The sequence below is a fragment of the Oncorhynchus keta genome, chromosome 28 (genome assembly GCF_023373465.1).
Source record: "Oncorhynchus keta strain PuntledgeMale-10-30-2019 chromosome 28, Oket_V2, whole genome shotgun sequence".
NCBI lineage: Eukaryota > Metazoa > Chordata > Actinopteri > Salmoniformes > Salmonidae > Oncorhynchus > Oncorhynchus keta.
In genome coordinates this window covers 29,023,157-29,046,663 of record NC_068448.1, presented here as the reverse complement: position 1 = coordinate 29,046,663, position 23,507 = coordinate 29,023,157, and the positions used below count along the sequence as shown (strand labels likewise).

Here is a 23,507-nt window from a genome sequence, read left to right as displayed (position 1 = left end):
ATGTGGAAGGTTGCCATTGGCAGATTGAGACACAGCCCATGCAACAAAAAAAAAATACATCTAGCTTAAACAGACAGATTTTGATGGGGATTTTTCCCCCTACGCTAATTAGATTTCCGTGGGGGGGGGCGGACATCGACTCTAAGGGGTTAACCAATTTTTCAACTGAACCCATATCCACATTTTTAGGCAGCGGTAGGGAGACTCACCTATACAATGTTAGGGAAACACTGAAGTGACCTGCATAAAGGGCATGTTCTCTCATTGGCTGACAGTCTGGACTATGAATGCATGTGGGCCTGCCTGCCATGGGCAAGACAGCATTCTCATTATACCATCTGCAATGGAGTAGTGCTCTGCAATCTGTGCATGTGATAGGAAGAGAAGCAAGACTGCTGCAGCCTCCCTCTCCCCCTCTGCTACTCACCCCCACAAAAAAAACTCACACCCCACAAGTCACCCAGGTCACATCGAAGTGTCATTGGCCTAATGAAAAAGCATCAGGATGTGAAGTAAAAGATTCAGGATTCTACTAAAAGCTTTCCTTTGGATAGGTTTGGTCCTTAGGAAGTGCATGCAAGTGTGGCATTGATGGATGCAATCAACGACCAGCTGGTGTGATTGAAATAACACAAATGACTAAAGGCGACAACTGAACTTCAAGGCAAATCAAAAACCAGTTCATGGAACAGGTTGATAAAAGGGTTGTGTTACAGGCTCTGAGTACCAGGTCAATATTATAACAAGGCGTATAACTACCTGACATGAATGAGATGGCGTTTGTCTCATGAGGGTTTTAATGTGCCATTCAAAGACCGGTTTTGGAATAACTATAGTTCACTCAAACTACATTTTAGTATTTTGTTCATTAATCCACTGTTAATAAAATACCATTTTATTTTACATTTCCAGTCAACTTTTCAAGACCGAGCACTTTCAGTACATAGGAAAAAAATGTGGATGCTTTTGAATGAACTATCCATAGAAATAAAAAAAAATGGTGACCCATAGTCACAAGTGGACATGGTGAATCACTGGCTAAAAACATCCAAAAGGATTTGTAACATTGGATAAATCCAAAATGACTGAATTACTAAGGAGGAAAAAAAACATGACAGCGACATCTCCTTTTCCAAATAGCACATCTCTATATTCAACATTATAGCGTTATCCTCATTTTCTCTGTGCTAACAGAAATGTGATATTGCTGTGCTGTCACTTGGACCTTAGCTTTGGGCAGCACATTAAATATGTCTGTACAACATCCATCTGAATCATTGATTCCCATTATATGCTATTGGATGGGGACAAATTCCATCTGCTGATACAGCAACTGAATAGCAATTAAGGCCATTTTGTTTGTTTCAACCTCAACATCTTGTAGAGAGCGCTTTTCTAAATGACAGGAATGCTTATGGTTGAGCTGGTAGCAGCACAGAGGTCCAACTACTCTTTGAAAACAGTTTTGCTTTATATCATAACTGTTGGTTTTTCCATACTGGAACATCCACTTTTGATGTTTCATAGTTTGTCTATTTTCTACATATGAACTGTCCACCTAATATTAAAGGGCATGTTTTCAAAACAGTTCTACTGTCTGCCCTCGAAGGTGCACCAAAAGGCTGCGTGGAGTGGAACTTGTGTTTTCTGGAGTATTCCACATCAACTCGGGGATGACATAACCACACACTCCAGACCAGTGATAAGCACTGCTACCAATATCAAATAGTCCCAACTGTGGGACAAGGCATTGATGAATAGAAAGGGGGAAGAAAGCCCAAAGAGCAGGCTCTGAATGCATCCCAAATGGCACTCTATTCCCTACATAGGAATCTGGTCAAAAGTAGTGCACTATGGATCCTGGTCAAAAGTAGTGCACTATATGGGGAATAAGGTTCCATTAGGGACACAAACCGTGTCAGAATGGACCAACTCAGCATTTCTCACACTGAGGCTCCTCAGGCATGCATCTCTTTACAAAGAGGAATTCACTCAGAACAGCTTTCCTTCCCTTTTCAGGCTGTTTCTTTTCAACACTGATGCATTCACTTTGTTCATTCTACTGTTTTCAACCAAGACCCCTAAGGTACAGAGCTGGCTTGGGCATGTGGAAACCAATGTGTCATGAAGCCAGATTTGTATCGGTCAAGTGGTCCAAAATATAATGAGGATATTATATATGTGTGTATGTTTGTGTGTGTTACTTACTGGTAGAATTGCCTTGCATCTGAATGATGCATTTTGACTCCTTGCTTGTCTCTCTCGAGTTAAAGGGACGAACTCGGACAGCGACTTTCACAGACGCCCCAGACATGGCAGCAGTTTAGGACTTTCACCCAGTACCCAGTAGTATGATTCCAAAAAATACTCTCCTGAAGAAAGAAAAACTATTACTTTACTTTTGAATTACATACAAATTCAATGCATGTTGTCATAAGTAATAAAGGGATGACTTGTTAGATTCGATACTAGGGGTAAAATAGGTGATACGGCCACAATGTTGACAAGCTGTTAAATAGCATCACATTTAAATATAATACAAAGCAATTGGAGAAACGACAACAGAAGGTCTAAAGTAGATGTCACTCGTCATTAAAATCTGAAATATTATGCATTTCTCTCAGATTACAAGTATAGGTCACTAAAGGGTAAAATAACGAAACCTAATTCCCGTTATCTCAGTTTGTAGGCCAAATGCTCAGACTAGTTTAGAGGAGCCTACAATATGGCCGACTCATCGCATAGAGGCTACATTATACCGATATGCTACATAAATAAATGTCTGAATAAAAACAGTAGACTGCCTATTAGGTATACCTATTAGTCTACATACTGACAATTTCATTAGGATTGTTAGTTTGTACAATCTCTAGAAAAGGGCCCAGCATCGACTAGCAGAAATCTGATGTTTTCACCATGTCCTTGCAGTCAGCCATTTACTAGCCGAGGCATACGCCCATGCAATTCTATCTACCATATTTGCTATATGCAAACGCACAGACACCTGGCTACACATTGAAAAATGTTTAGAAAAAATATTTTCGAAATTTGAAAAGGGCTAGTGGTAAACATTAGAAATTGTTGCAAAGCATTTGGCAACACATACCAAATGTTTGTAAGATTAAGTGAAACAATGTAGGCCCGTTACTAAAACCAGCAGATATCGTACTGACGAAATCAAACCTTCTTCCTAGGTTCCTGCCTTTCTAGGGAGTTTTTCCTAGTCACGGTGCTTCTACATCTGCCTTGCTTTCTATTTGTGGTTTTAGGACGGGTTTCTGTAGAAGCACTGTGACATCTGCGGATATAAAAATGGCGTTATAAAGACATTGATTTGAATGGCCTTATGTCGCCGTTCGCGATAATGACTTCACGCGCAGGATATTCGTTTTGGGATAATTTACAACAATACCATCGTGCATAGGTAGTCTATTTGATATCAAATCAGAACAAAGTATTTTAAACGTTTGCGATCAGAATACAACAGATTACTAAATTAATTTTAAGGAAAAGCAACAACAAAAAGTCGCTCGCTCTACAGTAAAAACGGAATGAAATGAAACAGGTAATGTTTATGCAACTTACTTTTGAAGATCGAAACGAAGACTAGAACACCATAGAAAAGTAGAGAAAACCAATAAGCTTTACAATTAAGTATAATATTGTTCATCAGAGTATGCTCGCAAAAAAATGGTCAAGCCCACTTTCATGAAAAACACCCATTATAGCAGTGTTTAAGTCTCCACCAGACAGGCTTCCACTGCATTCGTTGCTTCCTTAATGAGGTTATTTTCCAGTTCAGATGAAAAGCGGTCGTATATCTGCACACAAGCAAAAAAAGAACAGATAGAGTACCTTGATTTACTGAAAAGATTACGTCAACTCCCTTTCGACTAGACTGATTGTCAGTTTGATAAGCCAATGAAATCAGACTAATGCATGAGCAATGCGATGGGGAGCCAATAGAACTCCACGAAATACGATGGGTCCGTTGCATTTGGCCGTGACGCCATACTGCAGGGTTTCTTACCGCTCCCTGTACCGCTGTCACCGCACTACGAAGGTCTAGACAGGGACCAAAGTGTATAGGCGCCCCCTAACAGGAGAAAGTGTAATTACACAGTAATTCAAAGAAATCTTCAGACATAGATAGACCTTTCCCTACAGACTTAAGCATCTCATGATTTTTCTAATGATTTCACGATAAATCAATTGCATGCGTCTTTGCCCCATCTGATTCTAACAGTCCACAGACATAGGAACTCCAACAGTGTTAATCTGCTAAATTGTAATTATTTGCCTACCTCATGCCTTTTGCACACAATGTATATACTATTTTTTTAAATAAAAAAATGTTCTGTGTTATTGACTTGTTTGTTTACTCCATGTGTACCTCTGTGTTGCTGTCTGTTCACACTGCTATGCTTTATCTTGGCCAGGTCGCAGTTGTAAATGAGAACTTGTTCTCAACTAGCCTACCTGGTTAAATAAAGGTGAAATAAAAAAACAGATATGAAGGATTATTGCCCATGATCAAGAGTGTGATCCTTGAAAACAATGTCAAAGGTCATGTCACTGACACAACACTAATAGCTTCAGTAGTATAGTAGTGAGACAGGCAAACCATTTTGTTGCAGCTTTTTAGCCTGGAAAGTAAGGCTCTCCAACACCATCAATGCCTGAATGACTGACTATTATAACTTAATTAAATAATTGTTTATTGTACAGTTGCATAGTATTTATGTATAATTGCTGGACAACTCGTGTACCCTGTAATGCTAGTTAATTACCGGTAGTAATAATCAAGGTGTTTACATACCCTGCCTTCCTACTTATATTTGACAACCAGACGCGTGGGAAGTGTGCGTGAACATTGTTTATAAATGGCTCGATTCCAAACTAATGGTAACTTTCATTCAAAGGAATAAAGCAGTATTTGATGATTGTGCTCAAACTTCTTTGAATGAAGAGGAATAGTTTAATAGCTTTACACCTATTTGCATTGACATGCTTTGTTTTTTATTTGTTCCAATTGGAAAACAATTACATTACAGTTACGCATAGGAATTCAATAGATCTATATTATCCAAATGTAATATTATGAAGGTCCATTTCTGTAGATTAATCAATAAACCCATTTTGCTTAATATAATTAAATAACCCATCCCAGTTGAAAAAGTAATTTCAACAATCGCTGTAAACCTGTGTGCATCATCATTTATTTCAATTCAAAGTCCTGGATTCCAAAACAGGTATGTGGGTAAAATAAACAAATTCCTGTACAGTTAAAGGACAAATCCACTCAAACTATATTGGCATTTTGTTCCATTAGTCAATTGTTGATACAGTCACAAAATGTTTAGCATATCAGCAGTCAAGTTAAGATATTGGACTATCAAGAAGCAAAGTGTCACTTGCCACGTCATGTTGATGCATTTTGCTGAGTAGTTTTCCTTTAAGGGCTCAGACGCACAAATAGCATTTGCTGGCAGAGAGCACTTGGCACCTCAACCTAATTTGCAAACTGATTTTACATATAGAAAAACATTGAGATCAACATTTGGTGAGATGTGTGCGAGCCTTAAGTTAGTTAGCCACTCCCAATTCACTCACTACCCCTTCGATGTTCGCAGATCCATAAAGTAAAAGAATGATACACTACACAGTTAATACCTTTCCAGACCCTTCAGATCGGCAAACTTCGAAGGGTTAGGGCTAAGGAGGAGAGGGACGGAACGAATTGGGTCTGGGCATTTAAGTCAGCAACCTGGGTAAGGATTAAGAAACAGTGAGCTTTGAGAGACCTCTTGATGTGAGAGATGTGTTCCTATATCCTGCTGTGGGAGATGTGTTCCTATATCCTGCTGTTCTTCCAATGGTGTTCATGCTACAAAGATGCTTTATATTCTTATGACCGTTCTGCTCCATCGTAAGAGGGTTTGCCATGAGGCGCTTGGGAGGTTTTGAACTATAGGCCATGCAAACAAAAATGTATTCACTCGTCTGTCATCAACAGGGAGACAACCAAACTAACCAACCATACATAATTTAAACTAATGCTTTACTTACCACTTTCATCAAATTAAGCCCACAATTAGTTTTTGTTTGTCTACAAGACAATCTAACACGTTCATTTCAAGCTACATTTTTAAATATGTATTCTCATTTCCCAAGCCTCGTCAGCAAACGGCACAAGATGTGTGCATGTTGTACTGTAAACTGTATGGTTATGATTAACAATATTGTGAATTAGTTCAGCCACTTTCTTTTCAATGTCTTGTTTAAAGTTACCACCAAGACAACCAAAATGTATCACAATCCTAAATGTATCATCCGTCCCTTCATAAAGCTGAAATGTAATAATTAATCTAACAAAGTATACATAAAGTCACAAAACCAAGGGAAAATCAACAATGAATGAAGAAATGCATTCTGCTGCTAAGACCTGTGACAGCTGCTTATCCTTGCAGTGTTACGTATATATGTAGATATATACACAAAGTCATGAGCAAAAACCTTTTAAAAGTCTTAACTTTATTATGTTTCATTTTAGAGCTAAGGGCCTTCAGATGATGACCCGAGAAAATAAGGATAAAGGGAAGAAAAATAAAATCAGGTTTCATTTATTTCTCTTGCGTTTTCCCCCCGTTCTTGATGGTATTTACTTCAGGCATGGTGAATTAATGGTGGTAACATCCCTTACTGACGGCGGGGCGGCGTTTGAAGTTGGGCTGTCATTAGAGGAAACGTCCCTGGCCTTGCTTCTCTCTCATCCATGCCTGGATCCTCTCCTTCAGTTCAGGGACTGTGAATAAAGACAATGACAGAGCAGAACGTGAGCACAAACCCATGGGGACCCATATAGTTAATAAAGTGTGCTAGTAGGACATGTTGCCTAAAAGAAAGACTTCAATTCCAACTGTCGAGTGCTGGTCCACTTTATTCAGTGATTAATGTTTTTAAGCAAGAGAGTTGAGAAGGGACGGCAGGTAGCCTAGTGGTCAGAGCGTTGGACGAGTAACCGAAAGGTTGCAAGATCGAATCCCCGAACTGACAAGGTAAAAATCTGTCCTTCTGCCCCTGAACAAGGAAGTTAACCCACTGTTCCTAGGCAGTCATTGTTAATAAGAATTTGTTCTTACTTGACTTGCCTAGTTAAATAAAGTTTTTTTTTTTAAATGCATCCAATCCAAAACGATTCATGCATATATTATGACAACATTTTGTGAATTTTTTATTTGTTTTGGCCTTCGACAAGGGTTTTTTCAGCAGTTTTTATCCCACTCAAGGCAAGCCAAAGTTCGGAATCGGAAGTCTACGCCCTTTTGTCTGTGATCGGTTAACAGTAGGGATTCTTCAATTACGTGTTTGTTGTCATTCAACAATAGAAGACCAGTTCTTGCACATTTTTCACTTGAGAAATACTGCACCAAACATTCTCCTCTGCAAAAAATATAAACGTATGACAATTTATTGAGATATCTTAAATTCATTATTTTGAGGAAGTGTTTTCTGGCTACGGTGTTACATGATGAATGAACAGTACTACTACTGTATTGTCGTTTTTCAGTCGAAGGTATTTTAAGGGTGTTTGCGAGCACACTCGTTCGGTTCACCAAGCCTTTAGAAGTCTCAATTTTCCATCGGTAACATTTGTTTCAAGTGGGTTCTTGCTTTTCCTCACATATCAAACTAGCATCTTGTACTGCAGGCTATGAGTATAGGGAGTTGCAATTTAAGTGGATATGACTTTGATGCCGGTGTGTGCACACATACGTGACTCCAGCATGCTTTCGTTGAGCGGCTGTCTGTTGAAGGGGTCAGTGGGGGAGTTGAGAAGGTGGCGGAGGATGATAGCTCGGTCCATGATGTTCCCAGAGGGCAATATCACAGGGTCTGTCATTAGGGTGTCCATCAGAGGATCTGTGGAAACAAACACACACAAATGTAATGTACCTTCAATTATGTATTTATTTGCCTTCGTTGTAGCCCTCCCATTTACACAACATTACGTTGTGTATATTAAATGTGATATGCACAAATAAAAATATAGAAATTTGCCTTGAGCTGTGTAAAAGTATTCCTACCAGGATGTGAGAGAACAATGTTGTGTCGTGTTTGAATGAGGTGTTGAAAAATACATTAATTAAATTCAGCAAAAATCGACACACTTTCCTCTCTTCAGACAGTGTTTTTACGCACTCTGCAAGTATATTTCCATGCATGTGTCTGCATTCTCAAATCAAAGCATTGATGTCTCGGAAACACATGCAAGGAAATCATGAAGACAATTAAATTAGCTTACAATTAAACGCTGGGTCCTATCTGATTCAAAAGGATTTGGTTAAATACAACTGACTAGGCATCCCCCATTCCCTTATATTGAAATCTTGAGTTTGCCGTCTGAGGGTTTTATACATGTTACACACTTAAAAATAAAACTTGAGGGTTTTCTTTAACCCGGGACAGTTAGTTGACACCTCAGATCCACAGATGACGCAATCTCAATTGCACTCCACACTGCCCTGTCCCACCTGGACAAAATTAACACCTAAGTGAGAATGCTGTTCATTGACTACAGCTCAGCGTTCAACATCAGTGTCCTTAAAGCTCATCACTAAGCTAAGGACCATGGGCCTAAACACCTTCCTCTGCAACTCGATCTTGGACTTCCTGACGGTCTGTCCCCAGGTGGTAAGAGATGGCAACAACATATCTGCCACACTGATCCTCAACATGGGGGCCCCTCAGGGGTGCGTGCTTAGTCCCCTCCGGTACTCCCTGTTCGCCCACGAAAGTTTGCCGACGACAACTGCCTGATGTCCGACAGATATTCAAAAAGTTCTACAGCTGCACCGTTGAGAGCATCCTGACTGGTATGGCAAATGCGTGGCATCTGACCACTATGTACTACAGAGGGTAGGGCGTACGGCCCTCACTAGAGTACTTGCATTGACACCCCCCACCCTACTGGGACGTTGCATCCAAATGAACATACCGCTGCTGTCAGGGGCAATTAGTACAAAATAAATAAAGATTTCAAACACTAGAAAGTGAAGTTTTAACATTGCAAAGTTTGAACACTTGCCTTTAAACTCGTCAGGTGCGTCACTGTAGTCCATTTCGGACTGAGAGTTCCTTGCGACAATCTCCTCCACCTTCTCCGATAGTAGCTTGAATTTTTCAATGGCGATGGTAGACTTGATGCCGGCTTTCGTCATCTTGGAAATAACTTCCTCAAAGAGTTCTTGACTGTACGACCGCTGGAAAGGGAAGAGAAAGAACACCATGTAAGCCTGGGTGTATTTATTACCACACACCACAGCAAAACGTTTTGCAACGGAAAAACAAAAATAAATGTTTCTTATTGGACAAATTCATGAAGATCCCACCCAGTTTTGCACCGTTTGCTTCTATTTGGTTCCTAGTAAATATAATTACCTTTTGAAGGAATTATCACTGAGAGGCTTTGGGATGTGAGTGTGTCATTCTACCAAATGATTACAAAATAGCAGAGGTGCATGGAGATGGCAGCTTCCATGTACTTAACACAAATTCCGTGTTTGCTTAGTCCGCCTTATTGTACATTGCTCTGTTACCTTTTTTTGTATCTTCATTTGCATACTATATATGAACCCAAATTGAAAAACCTCAAAAGTATATTGTTCTCCCTCTCCACCACCCTCCCTCCCTCCCCCCTCCCCTCTACTCTCCACTCCCCACCCTCCCTCCCTCTCCACTCCCCTCCCTCCCCACCCCCTCCCTCCCTCCCTCCCCACTCTACCCTCCCTCCCCACTCTACCCTCCCTCCCTCCCTCCCCACTCTACCCTCCCTCCCCACCCCCTCCCTCCCTCCCTCCCCACTCCCCTCCCTCCCTACTCTACCCTCCCTCCCTCCCTCCCCACCCACCCACCCACCCACCCTCCCCACTCTGGGTTCAATTACTTAATCTTTTCAAATACTTTGACGGTTTGCTTGAGCCTGCCTAGAGTGCCAGATGGGCGAGGTTAGCAGTGTGGGGACTTTTCTATTGGTTTATTAAACAAGGCAAGCACAGATAAAGTGTTTGAATCAATTTCCCAATTGTTTGAAAGCCAGGTGTGCTACTACTACAGTTTACCTGGTCGTCGGCGATGGCCTTGGCAAAGCGGGCACAGTCAAGTTGCAGATAAATGTCAGTAAGCTGGTCCAGGAGCTTTTTGGGCTCAAAACCATACTTCTCTGGGTTCTCCACCTTCAGGTCCCGGCACTTCGGCCCGCAAAGCTGCTGGAGGTTAAAGTTCAGCATGGCTGCCAGACGAGGCCCCAGCTCCTGGAATGCACAGAGCAGCGAGTTAGGTCACCAGGAAAAATATTGTCTGCATCCATGAATAGGAGTTGTTTATGGTTACTGTTGAAGTAGGCTTTATACAGTAATATGTATCACAAACGAGTTGAGCACAAACGAGTTGGTTTGTTTTCATGTTTTTAAATATTTATCGAAATATTTTTAAAATTAAGGCTTTTTAAAATTAAGAATCTTTTTCAAATCAACAAGTGCCTTGATGTAAAAATAAGCACACAATACATTTTTCAGTTTACTAAGTGGTTACAGTCATTCCCATTTTTCTGCCAGTCATAGACTACCCTTTTCAAAGAGCACCTGCACAACCTTCGCTTTTATCCCATTTGAGCACAACAGCCCAAAAAAATATTGTCAATGTTTTAATTGGCTGCTGTGTGGGGGCTGTTGACAACCAGTAAAAGTCATTCTAACCGCATATTTGTTGAATACAACATTTGCAAACAATGTTTTTGCGCCCATTTATCCCTTTATAGACTGGAAAGTATGAGTAAAATATGTTTGATCCCTGGTCAGAGTGGTACTTACGGGCCGGAGGAAGGGCTTCTGGACCTGCTTGGTAAGGATATGGAACATGTCAACAGTCTCTGTGGCCAGTGCCAGGTAGGAGCGCGACACCCGCTCGTCCTGGGTCAGCTGGGACTGGCGGCTCTGCTGCTGCTCCTGAGGGAGAAAGAGTCGTTAGGAATTATAAAGGCGATTTGTAACACGTTAATATGCGCTTCGTAATGGGTTCATGTTTTCCCCCCGGTAATTCCGTACTGACCCTGGGAAGCAGATCCCACTGCTCCTTGTTCTTCATCTCCTCCTGGACCTCATGGATGCGCTTTAGGGACTCCAGGCTCTCGTCCAGCAGGAAGGTGGTGTCGTTGATCAACATGTTGATGTAGCGCACAAACTGCTTGCCAGAGCTAAGGGGAATAGACAGATTGATTCACTAACTAGGAGGCCTTCGGAAGCCAGTCGAAGTCACACAAACTGAGTCGGAGTACATTTTACATGTAGCATTAGATTTATTAGTATTTATTAGCTGACGATACCTATTAAGTTGTGATTCTAGCCCACTTACTTGAACTCCTCCAGGAATGTGCCGTGGTGGCCCATGTTCTGCCAGAGGCTCTTGAAGATGGTGCTGATGTGGTAGCGGATGGTGAACTTATCGTAGAACTCGCTGGTGGCACCGGTGTGCTCCACATCTGTGGAAAGGAAGGCACACAAGAGTCAGTTGCATGTGAGAATCAGTGCACTTGACTCTACTCTAATAGCTTTTGCACACTACTGAGTGGAGCCAAGTTGAGCCGTACTGTGATGGTGTGTTACACACCCACTATAGTTGATGGAACCATTCTGGAAAGAAGAAAATATCCAAGCCAGCACAATAAAAAGTTTGTGTTCATGCAAAAGTGTTAAAATTGCGCAATGTGTCTAGTTCTGCCCCTCCCGAAATGCTGCACCAAGTAGTCACACCTGTGTAGAACTTCATGAGGGCCGGGACCAACTGTTTGACGGACAGGGGGTGGTTCTCCATCATCTCGGAAAAGCGCTGGGTGCGCAGCTGCACCGCCGGGTTGGTGACAAAAAGCACTTCCACCAGCTTGGCGATCAGGTAGGGGTTCCGGATGTAGTTCTGACTGCAGATGAACACCACCAGAAAAGTGACAATGTCCTGGACGCAGGGCTCATAGAGGACCTGAGGGGAATACCTGGCGGAGGATAGAAAGGTGAGGCTAACCGTCAGTCAAGAGCAATTTTCACAGAAGATACCTTTTCAAAAAATACATGTCATTTTATATTACCCCCATTCAAACAGCCCCACTTTAAAAAACAATGACATTTCTAAGAAAAGCACATTGTGTCCATTAAAATAACACCAAATTGATCATACAGACATTGTTAATGTTGTAAATAACTATTGTAGATATCGGCAGATTTTTTATGGAATATCTACATAGGCGTACAGAGGCCCATTATCAGCAACCATCACTCCGGTGTTCCAATGGCACTTTGTGTTAGCTGATCCAAGTTAATAATTTCAAAAGGCTAATTGATCATTAGAAACTCTTCTGCAATTATGTTAGCACAGCTGAAAAAGGTTGTGCAGATTTAAAGAAGCAATAAAACTGGCCTTTAGACTAGTTGAGTATCTGGAGCATCAGCATTTGTGGGTTCGATTACAGGCTCAAAATGTCCAGAAACAAAGAACTTTCTTCTGAAACTCGTCAGTCTATTCTTGTTCTGAGAAATGAAGGCTATTCCATGCGAGAAATCGCCAAGAAACTTAAGATCTCATACAACGCTGTGTACTACTCCCTTCAGAGAACAGCACAAACTGGCTCTAACCAGAATAGAAAGAGGAGCGGGAGGCCCCGGTGCACAACTGAGCAAGAGGACAAGTATATTAGTGTGTCTAGTTTGAGAAACAGACGCCTCACAAGTCCTCAACTGGCAGCTTCATTAAATAGTACCCGCAAAAGACCAGTTTCAACGTCAACAGTGAAGAGGCGACTCCGGGATGCTGGCCTTCTTGGCAGAGTTGCGAAGAAAGAGCCATATCTCAATATCTCAGACTGGCCGATAAAAATAAAATATTAAGATGGGCAAAAGAACACACATACTGAACAAAAATAAAACACAACATGTAAAGTGTTGGTCCCATGTTTCATGAGCTGAAATAAAAGATCCCAGAAATTGTCCATAAGCACAAAATGCTTATTTCTCTCAAATTTAGTGCACAAATTTGTTTACATCCCTGTTCGTGAGCAAGAATCAAGGGGGAGAGTAATTGAGAAACTCAGAGGAAGCTTGTCCAGGGATGAAGAGGATGGTCCTCCTCATGTATTTATTAATAAAGGAAAGAGAATGGAGAGAGCCAGGAGTTTCTCCAGGTCGGGTCACATGGTCAGGAAATCCTCTTGGCCCTACTCTTGCCACATCCCTTTGAAGTTAACAATTCTCCAAGAAATGTATAAAACATGGAACTAATCACTTGCTTTAGGTAAAACAGGGTAAATGGACACATACAATCCAACTCTTGGGTATTTGTCTGGCCTTGTACTATGCAATTACAATCGATCTGTCGACTTACTGCACAACGAAAAGCAGGAACTCGGCAACATCTTCAATGTAAAACTCCGGCAGAGCAGCAAAGCTTTTGGGAATCTCCGGATTCAGCGGTAGACTCATGCTGCAACAAAGGGAAGGAAGGAATATGAGTTTTTGATCCACTTTATGCATGTCAAACAATACAAACAATAACAAAGATAAATCTAATAAACATTTACATAATATCATTATCAGTTTAGTAAAAAAGTTGCATCCCTCAGTTTAAAAGGGATTGTGCGAGATCTTGTCCCTTCTTCTACTTACCCATGGATAACATTTTCATGCCTGCGTGCAGTATTAAGGCAGTTGCTAACTAGAGCTAGCGTAATTGGTAACTAGCTTTAAGACAATGACTGGTTCGCAAAACTACCTTCAACTTCCTTCAAACTGCATGAAGAGACGAACATGGTATCGATGAATTCATCTGACTGGTTAGGTAGAAAAAGAGCATAATTGCTCAAATCTCACACCCTCCCTTTAATTATGACAGATATGACGTAAAGTAGGCTATGAACTCATATTGCAGCATTAAAACAGTTCCTGATTGTGTCAGAGTGTCTTACTGTGGGTAGGCGGGATCCACCATGCGTAGGATGAGCTGAATGACCATACTGTAGAACTGCAGACATCTGCGTAAAAGGTTCTCATCCAGAAGCCCTGCGTCGGCACAGGCTTTGGAGCGCACCAGTTTCTGTCAAGGTCGAAGATCAAAGATAGAGAAGTTTCTGGTGAATATTGTCGTTAACTCATGACACAAGTTGAAATTATTTATTTTCTTATTCGCAACACTAATTTCAGTTTAAAAAAAAATCTAAGATATTAACCAAAACGGATGATTCGGAAAACAAACTGACGACACGGGATTGGAATAGGAAATCGAGTTTACACACTTAAAAATTACCAAAACATTATCACGTATGACAAGCAGAACACAAGCAGATGAGAGAGTGGATTAAGTCCTTTCAGCCTGAAAATAGTGGGAGGAGATTTAAAAAATAATCCATTAAGAAAAATCTCTTAGCGAACTTTGAGCTGGGTTTTGCATCTCTTTAGCATCTCTCGGTGTCGGCTGGCCAGTGGAGAGTCCTTCCACTGGCTCTCACTGTTCTTCAGCTCCTCCACGGTCCTGCCATGCCAAACAAAACAGGGTCGCATTCATTAGTATTCAAAACATCTCGCAACGGATAACAAAAACAAGCAACTTCAGCTTGTCGCTCCCCGTTTAAGTCAATGTTCTTAACGTTGAGAGCCTAGTGAATACAATCCAGCCTTCATATACTCACTAATACACTACATACACACCTTAACACAATGAAATAATTTCCACTCATAGGCCAATAATGTATCAAATGATCACCAATGAAACGTAACAATGAGCTCCTCACTAATGTATGAACACATTTACATTTTGATATTTCACTGGTTGGAGACAACCACATTACATTTATTACAAGTACTAAAAAACCAAAGCCAATATCTTATATATTTTTGGAACTCTGAAGCCAAATCTCTCTGAAAACTCCTTTCTTGAGATGGACATCTATATTCTATGGTCCCATGTAGAGTTGTCATTGGGTCTGAAAATTGTAGTCCGGTCTTACCCAAGTCTGGTGAGCTGAAGCCCCAAGCCCAGGCCTGATCCAACATCACAGAAATGTAATGAGCCCGAACCCCCCCCCCAAAAAAATGCACTATTTCTCGAAAACAGCATATTGATTTAAACTGGTGTTGAGAACAATGTGGTGGAGGTGGGCAGCAGTGGAGTGAGGAGACGAGGAAACAGCCCTCGACTTAGAAATGCGATGAGAAAACTCACCTTAGCCTTAGTTATGATCAACTAAATATTGGAATAGGTTATAGGCTAATGCAAATGAAGGTATGTATCAAATGGTTTCTTACTGGAACTCCCAAAGTCATATCCAACCATTATAATACATTTAAAGCAATAGCCGTGTGTGGCCAACTTGGTATTTCAGCACCGTTTTGATTGGGTCAGCGCCATCAAGCTGCATTGAGGCAAGTGTGGGGACTCGTCGTGATAACATAAATATAACAGATTTTTCACAGACTTTTAAATATATGGTTAATTGATCTCTGGCTGGGAAAATAAGTGGAGGTGTTAGCTCATCTATTCTTCTACTCATCTGTCACTGATCATAAACATTTAGCATGTAATAACGTAGCTTAAATCAGGTGTATCATTTTGCTATAGGCAACTCCAAAAACCTGCATAGGTTGTGAAATATGAACACGAGCCTCACATGCTTTTGAGAATATAGATTGCTATTAAGTAACGCCGGGACCTGTCGGGCTGAAAATGACAACTAGTCCCAGGTTGTTTGAGTGGCTGTGGCCACTTGTCCTCACGTGTGTGTGTGTGTGTGTGTGTGTGAGTGAGTGTACCTGTTGAGCTCACGGATGGCTCTCAGTCTGCGGATGTAGCGTCGGCAGCCCGGTAGGATGGACAGGTGGTGGGTGTGCAGCGTCAGAAAGAAACACTCTGTGGGGAACTTGGGCTCAGAGAACTTGGAGGGGTCGTTGTCTGTCAACAAAAACAATTAGGAAACTTTCAGGGGTGAATGGCACATCCAGTTTGTCAATTTGGCAGGTAATCCTAATAATAACTACATGGTAATTTTGTAATTTTCCATGAAATAACGGTGACCTTCAGATCTTTAATCTATTTTTGTGGTAATTGAAGTTTGAAACGTTTTACTTTAGTGAAATATAGTCAACTTTAAATATATACAAATATCTGGTTTGATTACTTTGATAAACTACTAGATCACATACAACCAGACTCAAGACTACTACACTTTTACTTAAAGAATCAGAAATTTTGGGGGAGAAATATGATGGTGAATCTAGTGGAAGAAGTTTAAAAGTTTGTTAGTGTTGAAACATGTATGCTGGTGTAGTAGAGGGAGTGACTTTTATAAATAGTTTATCGTAGTCTTCAGTAGAAGTAGTAACTAATTAGTCGCAATGTAGTTTTTAGCAGCGGTATGGTTAAGCGTTACCAGCTCCACAATTCACTGTAAGCGCATACGGAAGAGTGGGGCTAAATGTAACACGGGTCAATTGTAGGGTTACAGTTGTGGTAAAATGACACCCTACCTAAAAAACGCCATCCCCTTTGTGACCTTTCCCCCACTGCTACACATTTTTCCAGAGGAAACACTGCTCTACATGCAGTTTGAAGGAAGTTTGAGGTATCTTCACAGGTACACTAGCTATTCTCATAGACTTGCATTGGTGGTAATGCTAGTTAGAAACTTACTACAAACTGCACGCAGAGACATAAAAATTGTATTCATGAGTTCATTTGACTAGGTAAGCAGAAAAAGGGCTTGATTGGCAAAATCTCGCAATATCCCTTTAAAGTGTCTCACAGCTAAACACATTTTTTTGGAGTGGCGGCAATGATTTAGCAGCGGCGAGGCAACACTGAATATGTAGAAATCACTCCGCCATTGCCTGGTTGCTAAAAGTAAACAAAATTGTAACTTGAGGAGAGGAAGCATAGAAACAGTGCACATAGAACATATCTACCGCTTATCAGACTTGCTTTCAATGTGAATAATAGATTGACAACTAACATTTCTATGTGAATATGGTCAGGACGCACACAAAGCAACTTTAAAAATGCACTATGGAAGTTCAGTTGACAATTGCAACTCAACCACACAAATTCTTCATTTTTTTCAAATACTTTAACTGCATATGATTGAGCTTGTCTGGCACAAAAGAATCAATGGAAGTCCCAAAAGTGCAAACCCCATCCTCATGACACTCCAGGTTAAACATTTGAAAGAAAACAAATACCACATTAACCTAGGTGTGATCAACTATAACTCATTATAGTCATTGTTAATACTATGACGTCGATGGTGGGGTCCTCGTAGATAAAGGGCAGACAAATTGTTCCATTCGAATGCATAGAGGCTCTGTTATATTATCTACGGTGTCCACTCACACATCTCGGCCAGCCAGGTCTTGAGCTCTTCCATGGTGGCCTTGAGCCGGGTCTCCTCGGGGCTGACATGCAGGCGGCAGTGGGGGTGGAAGATATAATAGGGGTCCACCGTCTCCAGCTTGATCTTCATGCTCAGCTGCTGCAGCACTGACAGGAAGTTGATCATGAAGCCATCTGTGGACACCAGCTTGTCGTCCGTCTGCAAAAGGATGAGGGGACAAAGGGAAGAGAGAAGGGAAGAGAAAAGTTCAAATTATTTTTTTGTTATTTAAGGAGTGGGGCAGTCCCACTTTTCCAGAAAGTCTTTCACTGTTCTAACAAGAAAGGTAGGGAGAGGGGAGATTGTGTGCTAGATTAGCATTGGGTCTATTCAGACTTTGGGGCCAGACATTCTAGCTTGAAATGGTTGCATTAGAAAACCTCAATTCAGACATTTCCTAGATTAATGAATATAGGATAAGATCACTTTACCTGCATCTGGGCTTTCTTCACATTGCGGTTGACCAGAGCTGCCATGTAGTTGAGAGCTACCTCTCTTGTCTCTCCATTCAGTAGGATGTTGTGGAGGATTTTAAACATTTCACCCTGACAAAAGAATACAAAAAAATAATTGTCATGCCAAATTGAGGGAAGTATACTTGGGCAAATGACAAGCCATGATAGACCCAGTGGGGCAGGACTTACCCGGGCTGACTCCAGGTAGTGCTGCAGGGATTGACTGACCACGCGAGTGTTCTCTGTGGTGATCGCAGGGCCTGAGAAGTACTTGTCACCAACTTTGGACTGAGGGGGAAAGACCAAACAAATGAAGTAATTTCTTTGCTGGTTAAAGTAATCTAATGCCAACATAATTCTGGATGCAATGTGATATAGACTTGTCAATGCTAAGCACTGAAGTCATATTTTAGTTCTGTGAGCTTTTGTTGTATCATTTTGTAAGGTAAACTACAGCAATACACTAGGTGACACCAGAAAACCATTTTAACATTCAGAAAAATTTGCAAAATTAAAAAAATCCCAGGGACAAGCTATGCTGCTGGGCTATATTTCTCTTGCTTTTCAGCCCGTAAGGGCACATTGCATTGATTCACACAAGTTGTATTACTCACCACCAAGGTGGTTTGTTCTAGGTAGAGATCTAGGATCAGCTTCCCCTCCCACAATCTAACCTTAAAGTCCATACATTTTGGGAGTTAACATATATTGATATACAGCGCATTTGGAACGTATTCAGAGCCCTTGACTTATTCCACATTTTGTTACTTTAAATGAATTGTTTTCCTCAATCTACACACAATACTCCATAATGACAAAGCAAAAACAGGTTTTTAGAAATCTTAGCAAATTCATTAAAACAGAAATACCCTATTTACATAAGTATTCAGACCCTATGCTATGAGACTCGAAATTCAGCTCAGGTGCATCTTATTTCCATTGATCATCCTTGAGATGTTTCTACAACTTGATTGGAGTCCACCTGTGGTAAATTCAACTGATTGGATATGATTTGGAAAGGCACACTGCTGTCTATATAAGTCAGGTTTGAGGGAAAAATGAACAGAGCAAAGTACAGAGAGGTCCTTGATGAAAACCTGTTCTACAGCACTCAGGAACTCAGACTGGGAACGAAGGATCACCTTCCAACTGGACAACGACCCTAAGCACACAGCCAAGACAATGCAGCAGTGTCTTCGGGGCAAGTCTCCGAACGTCCTTGAGTAACCCAGCCAGAGCCCGGACTTGAACACGATCGAATATCTCTGGAGAGACCTGAAAATAGCTGTGCAGCACCGCTCCCCATCCAACCTGACAGAGCTTAAGAGGATCTGCAAAAAGCAATGGGAGAAACTGCCCAAATGCAGGTGTGCCAAGCCTGTAGTGTTATACCCAAGAAGACTCAACGCTGTAATTTCTGCCAAAGGTGCTTCAACAAAGTACTGATTAAAGGTTCTGATTACTTACGTAAATGTGCAAACATGTAAAAAAATATATATATTTTTTGTCATTATGTGGTATTGTATGTAGAAAAAAACTAATGAATCTGTTTTAAGATAAGGCTCTATCATACTAAAATGTGGAAAAAGTCAAGGGGTCTGAATACTTTCCAAACGCACTGTATAGACACTGATTCTTAAAAAATATATAACTAAGAAATGCGTCATGAACTGCAATGTCGTACCCTATCAGACTCTCAAAAAAAGCTTGTTTTCCCTTTTTCGATCACGTCTCATCGCTGCAACTCCCCAATGGGCTCAGGAAAGGCAACGGTGGAGTCCTGCGTCGTCCGAAACATGACCCACCTAACCTCATTCCTTAATACCCATCAGCTTAACCCGGAAGCCAGCCACACCAATGTGTCGGAGGAAACACCGTTTAACTGGCGACCGGGGTCAGCCTGCAGACACACGGCCCACCACAAGGAGTTGCTTGGGCGCGTTGAGCCAAGTAAAGCCTCCCCCAGTCAAACCCTACCCATACGACGCTGGGCCAATTGTGCGCCGTCCTACGTGACTCCCAGCCACAGCCGGTTACGGAACAGCCCGGGAATGAACCCAGGTCTGTAGTAACGCCTCTGGCACTGCGATGTAGTGCCTTAGACCGCTGCACACTCGGGAGGCCCAAACAAGCTTATTTTAATCCATTGTTTGTAAACAAACACTGTATAGCTTCACCAACACACACTACACTGATACTCCCCCCCCCTCCTCTCACACTGTTTGAATTCCTGATTGCATTAGTATGGAGAATGCTAAACTGACCCAGCATCAGTGTCCAGGGGTAATTTCACCCTATTCCTATTACTCACGTCATCCTCTGCAAAGACCGACAGGCTGAAGAAGGCTCCCAGGAAGGAGAGTCTCTGGACTTCTCGGCCAGTCCCCGGGCTCAGAGACTTAGGACACCACAGGGGCAAAGACGTCATCTGGACACATACACACACACTATAGTTTAGACAGGCACATACATGAGGTGAGCCTTAAATTACTAAGCCATACCTGCTTAAAGAAGTCACCAGTACCACTGGGACCTGGTGAAAAGTAGTGCACTTTAAAGGGCATAGTGTCCAATGAGGAAGCATCCTTGTTATCTTCCCATTCCTCGAAAATGTGAGCTAGACAAACCTGTCATATATAAAATAACCAAGCCAAATTCTTCCCTGCTTCTGTAAAGTGGGCCGGCTGACTCAAGAGCAGAATGCTTCACATAAGACAGTGGATGTGCACAAAATGGTACCCTGTTCAGTGCACTACTTTTGACCGAAGCCCTATGGGACCTAGTCAAAAATGGTACACAATATAGGGAATAGGGTGCCTTTTGAGACTTATCCAGTGCTAGAAAAATAAGTACTTCTTTCTATGGTGCCAATGGAAACAATGTTTTTCATCTACTGTCTGTAGTTGGTCTAATCGGGGGCAAGGCTTTTGAAAGTGTTTTGATGTATTTGTATTTATTATGGGTCCCCATTAACTGTTGCCAAGGCATACATTCACAACAGATTTCACAACATATTAAGTGTGCTCAAGTAAACAGTGGTATCAGGTTAAAAGGAGAACAACAAATCAACACCTTGGACTACAAGGTGCACTGGAGGGGATTGTTCGCAACCTCAGTAATAGAGCAGGAAAGACACAGGAAAGATGGCAGCGTAGCCTAGTGGTTAGAGCGTTGGACTAGTAACCGGAAGGTTGCGAGTTCAAACCCCCGAGCTGACAAGATACAAATCTGTCGTTCTGCCCCTGAACAGGCAGTTAACCTACTGTTCCCAGGCCGTCATTGAAAATAAGAATGTGTTCTTAACTGACTTGCCTGGTTAAATAAAGGTAAAATAAAAAAATAAAATAAAAAATCTCTTCCAGCACACTCACCAAATTGCACATGGGGTGAGTCTTCACAAACTTGATTTCACATAGCTCAGCTAATGCCTGTAGAAAACAAAACACGCCGTAAGTGAACGTTAAATGAACAGCCATCAGAAATAGCCTAATAACATTGACCATTGACTGTGAAATGACCATAGGATTCAGTCCCCTGGTGTATAAGAAAACACCCAAAGTCATCTTATGACAGGCGTGACAAGACAAGTTAAAAATGTCCAATCATGTTACCCAGCCTTTAGTTGGAGTAGCTGAAGCCATAGAAAAATAGAATTCCTAGAACAGTTAAAGCCCCTCAGACCAAAGCAAATTTGTCTGGAACACACGAGTACCCTCAATATGGCCACCGGTCCATCAAATCACAGAAACATTGATTTTAATGGCAAATACCCATTCTAGTAAATCTATATATATGGTTGGAGCCTAAAGGTTAGCTGAAGGTTGATAGGCTCATCACGCTAGCAGAGATTCAGCCTCAAGTCAATCCATTATACATTTGACATCTCGAACTGCCCCCTATTAGTTAGACATGCTCAGTCACTGGCTGCGAGGCAGCATCTAAAAGACCACATTAAAACTACGTCCCGAATGGCACCCTACTCCCTAGAAATTGCCCTAGGGATCCTGGTCAAAAGTAGTGCACTACGTAGGGAATTAGGTGCCATTTGGGACACACACTAAGCCTGCACCGCAAGCGCACATTACTTCTCCGTTGCCACCTTACCATCAGGGGGAATTTGAAGTTGTCACTGTCGAAGGAACATTCTTTCACAGCCAGACCAAGCCCTTGAAGGATTGGAACAAAGATCTGAAATACAGCCAACAAGTGAGCAATTTTGAGGATGGCGTTAGTCGACACAGCTGAAACTTGACATGGTGAAATGTACAGGACAACTTACTACAATAACTTTTGTTCCCATTTCATATGGAGGTTATTTTTAACTGTTTGAGCAAATTTTCTAATGTTTTAGAATTGACCATTTCATTGTCAGACTAATAAAACCATTAGTGTATTTCTGTTTCTGTCTATGAGTCAGTCTACCTGTCTGGGTCTACCCCACCTGTCTGAAGACCTCATCCTCCTGGTAGGTAATGCGAGCCAGCTCCTGGATAAAGCCATACGGCAGGTTACGGCACAGCATGTAGGGTACCAGCAGGGACTGCTGCAGAGTACTCCTGAGTGGAGGAGTGGGGAGGAGGATGGCTTTTACTCACAACACAGAATATATCTGGACTGTGTCACCTGGCTATTCTATTTTGAAAGCAAATTGTCTATTTTGAGGGAACACACTTGTATTTTGGCAATATTATTGCATTCTGCAGTGGTAGAGGATGCATACTAACAGGTACAGAGAACAGTGAGAGGAAACGTCAAGAGTGCATACAGGAGTGCATTCGGAAAGTATTCAGTCCCCTCAACTTTTTCCACGTTGTTACGTGACAGATTTATTTAAAAAAATTGATTAAATTGTAGTCCCCTCTCAATTTACACACAATACGCATAATGACAAAGCAAAAACGGGTTTTGACACTTTTGCAAATGCATTAAAAATGGATTTTACATCCAGACTCTTCACTCAGTACTTTGTTGAACCACCTTTGGCAGCGATTACAGCCTCCAGCCATCTTGGGTATGACGCCACAAGCTTGGCACACATGTATTTGTGGTGTTTCTCATCTTCTTCTCTGCAGATCCTCTCAAACTCTGGCAGGTTGGTTGGGGAGCGTCGCTGCACAGCTATTTTCAGGTCTCTCCAGAGATGATTGATGGGGTTCAAGTCCAGGCTCTGGCTGGGCCACTCAAGGATATTGAGACTTGTCCCGAAGCCACTCCTGCATTGACTTGGCTGTGTGCTTAGGGTCGTTGTCCTGTTGGATGGTGAACCTTCGCCCCATTCCTGAAGTCCTGAGCAGGTTTCCATCAAGGATCTCTGTACTTTGCTCCATTCATCTTTCCCTCGATCCTGACTAGTTTCCCATTCCCTGCCACTGAAAAACATGCCCATAACATGATGCTGCCACCACCATGCTTCACCGTAGGGATGGTGGCAGGTTTCCTCCAGATGTGACGCTTGGCATTCAGGCCAAAGAGCTCCAACTTGAATCTTGTTTCTCATGGTCAGTCCTTTAGATGCCTTTTGGCGAACTCCAAGTGGGCTGTCATGTGCCTTTTACTGAGGAGTGTCTTCGGTCTGGAAACTCTACCATAAA

The 23,507-nt window shown here is 41.8% G+C and overlaps 2 protein-coding genes across 12 annotated transcripts in view; both read right to left on the bottom strand.

The window, feature by feature from the left end:
* Positions 1-3,899, bottom strand: part of kif1b (kinesin family member 1B) — a 111,926-nt gene extending 108,027 nt beyond the window's left edge. For 5 of the 11 annotated variants that reach the window (XM_035740647.2, XM_035740654.2, XM_035740649.2 and 2 more), the window contains exons 1-2: positions 3,586-3,896; positions 2,209-2,372 (exon numbers count right to left, since the gene is read on the bottom strand). In XM_035740647.2, the coding sequence (XP_035596540.1) occupies positions 2,209-2,314 (106 nt within the window). In that variant the 5' untranslated portion in view covers positions 2,315-2,372; positions 3,586-3,896. Of the gene's footprint in view, positions 1-2,208; positions 2,373-3,585 lie in introns of all 11 variants that reach the window. The other 6 variants (XM_035740655.2, XM_035740651.2, XM_035740652.2 and 3 more) reach the window with 3 other exon arrangements.
* A 1,303-nt stretch (positions 3,900-5,202) lies between these two features.
* Positions 5,203-23,507, bottom strand: part of ube4b (ubiquitination factor E4B, UFD2 homolog (S. cerevisiae)) — a 38,441-nt gene continuing 20,136 nt past the window's right edge. The window contains 19 exon segments of the mRNA XM_035740642.2: positions 5,203-6,805; positions 7,777-7,923; positions 9,089-9,263; positions 10,122-10,313; positions 10,872-11,006; positions 11,110-11,254; positions 11,413-11,539; positions 11,811-12,046; positions 13,429-13,527; positions 14,009-14,136; positions 14,472-14,571; positions 15,849-15,987; positions 17,422-17,620; positions 17,893-18,006; positions 18,106-18,204; positions 20,228-20,344; positions 21,288-21,344; positions 22,021-22,104; positions 22,358-22,472. Of these exon segments, the coding sequence (XP_035596535.2) occupies positions 6,738-6,805; positions 7,777-7,923; positions 9,089-9,263; positions 10,122-10,313; positions 10,872-11,006; positions 11,110-11,254; positions 11,413-11,539; positions 11,811-12,046; positions 13,429-13,527; positions 14,009-14,136; positions 14,472-14,571; positions 15,849-15,987; positions 17,422-17,620; positions 17,893-18,006; positions 18,106-18,204; positions 20,228-20,344; positions 21,288-21,344; positions 22,021-22,104; positions 22,358-22,472 (2,476 nt within the window). The 3' untranslated portion in view covers positions 5,203-6,737.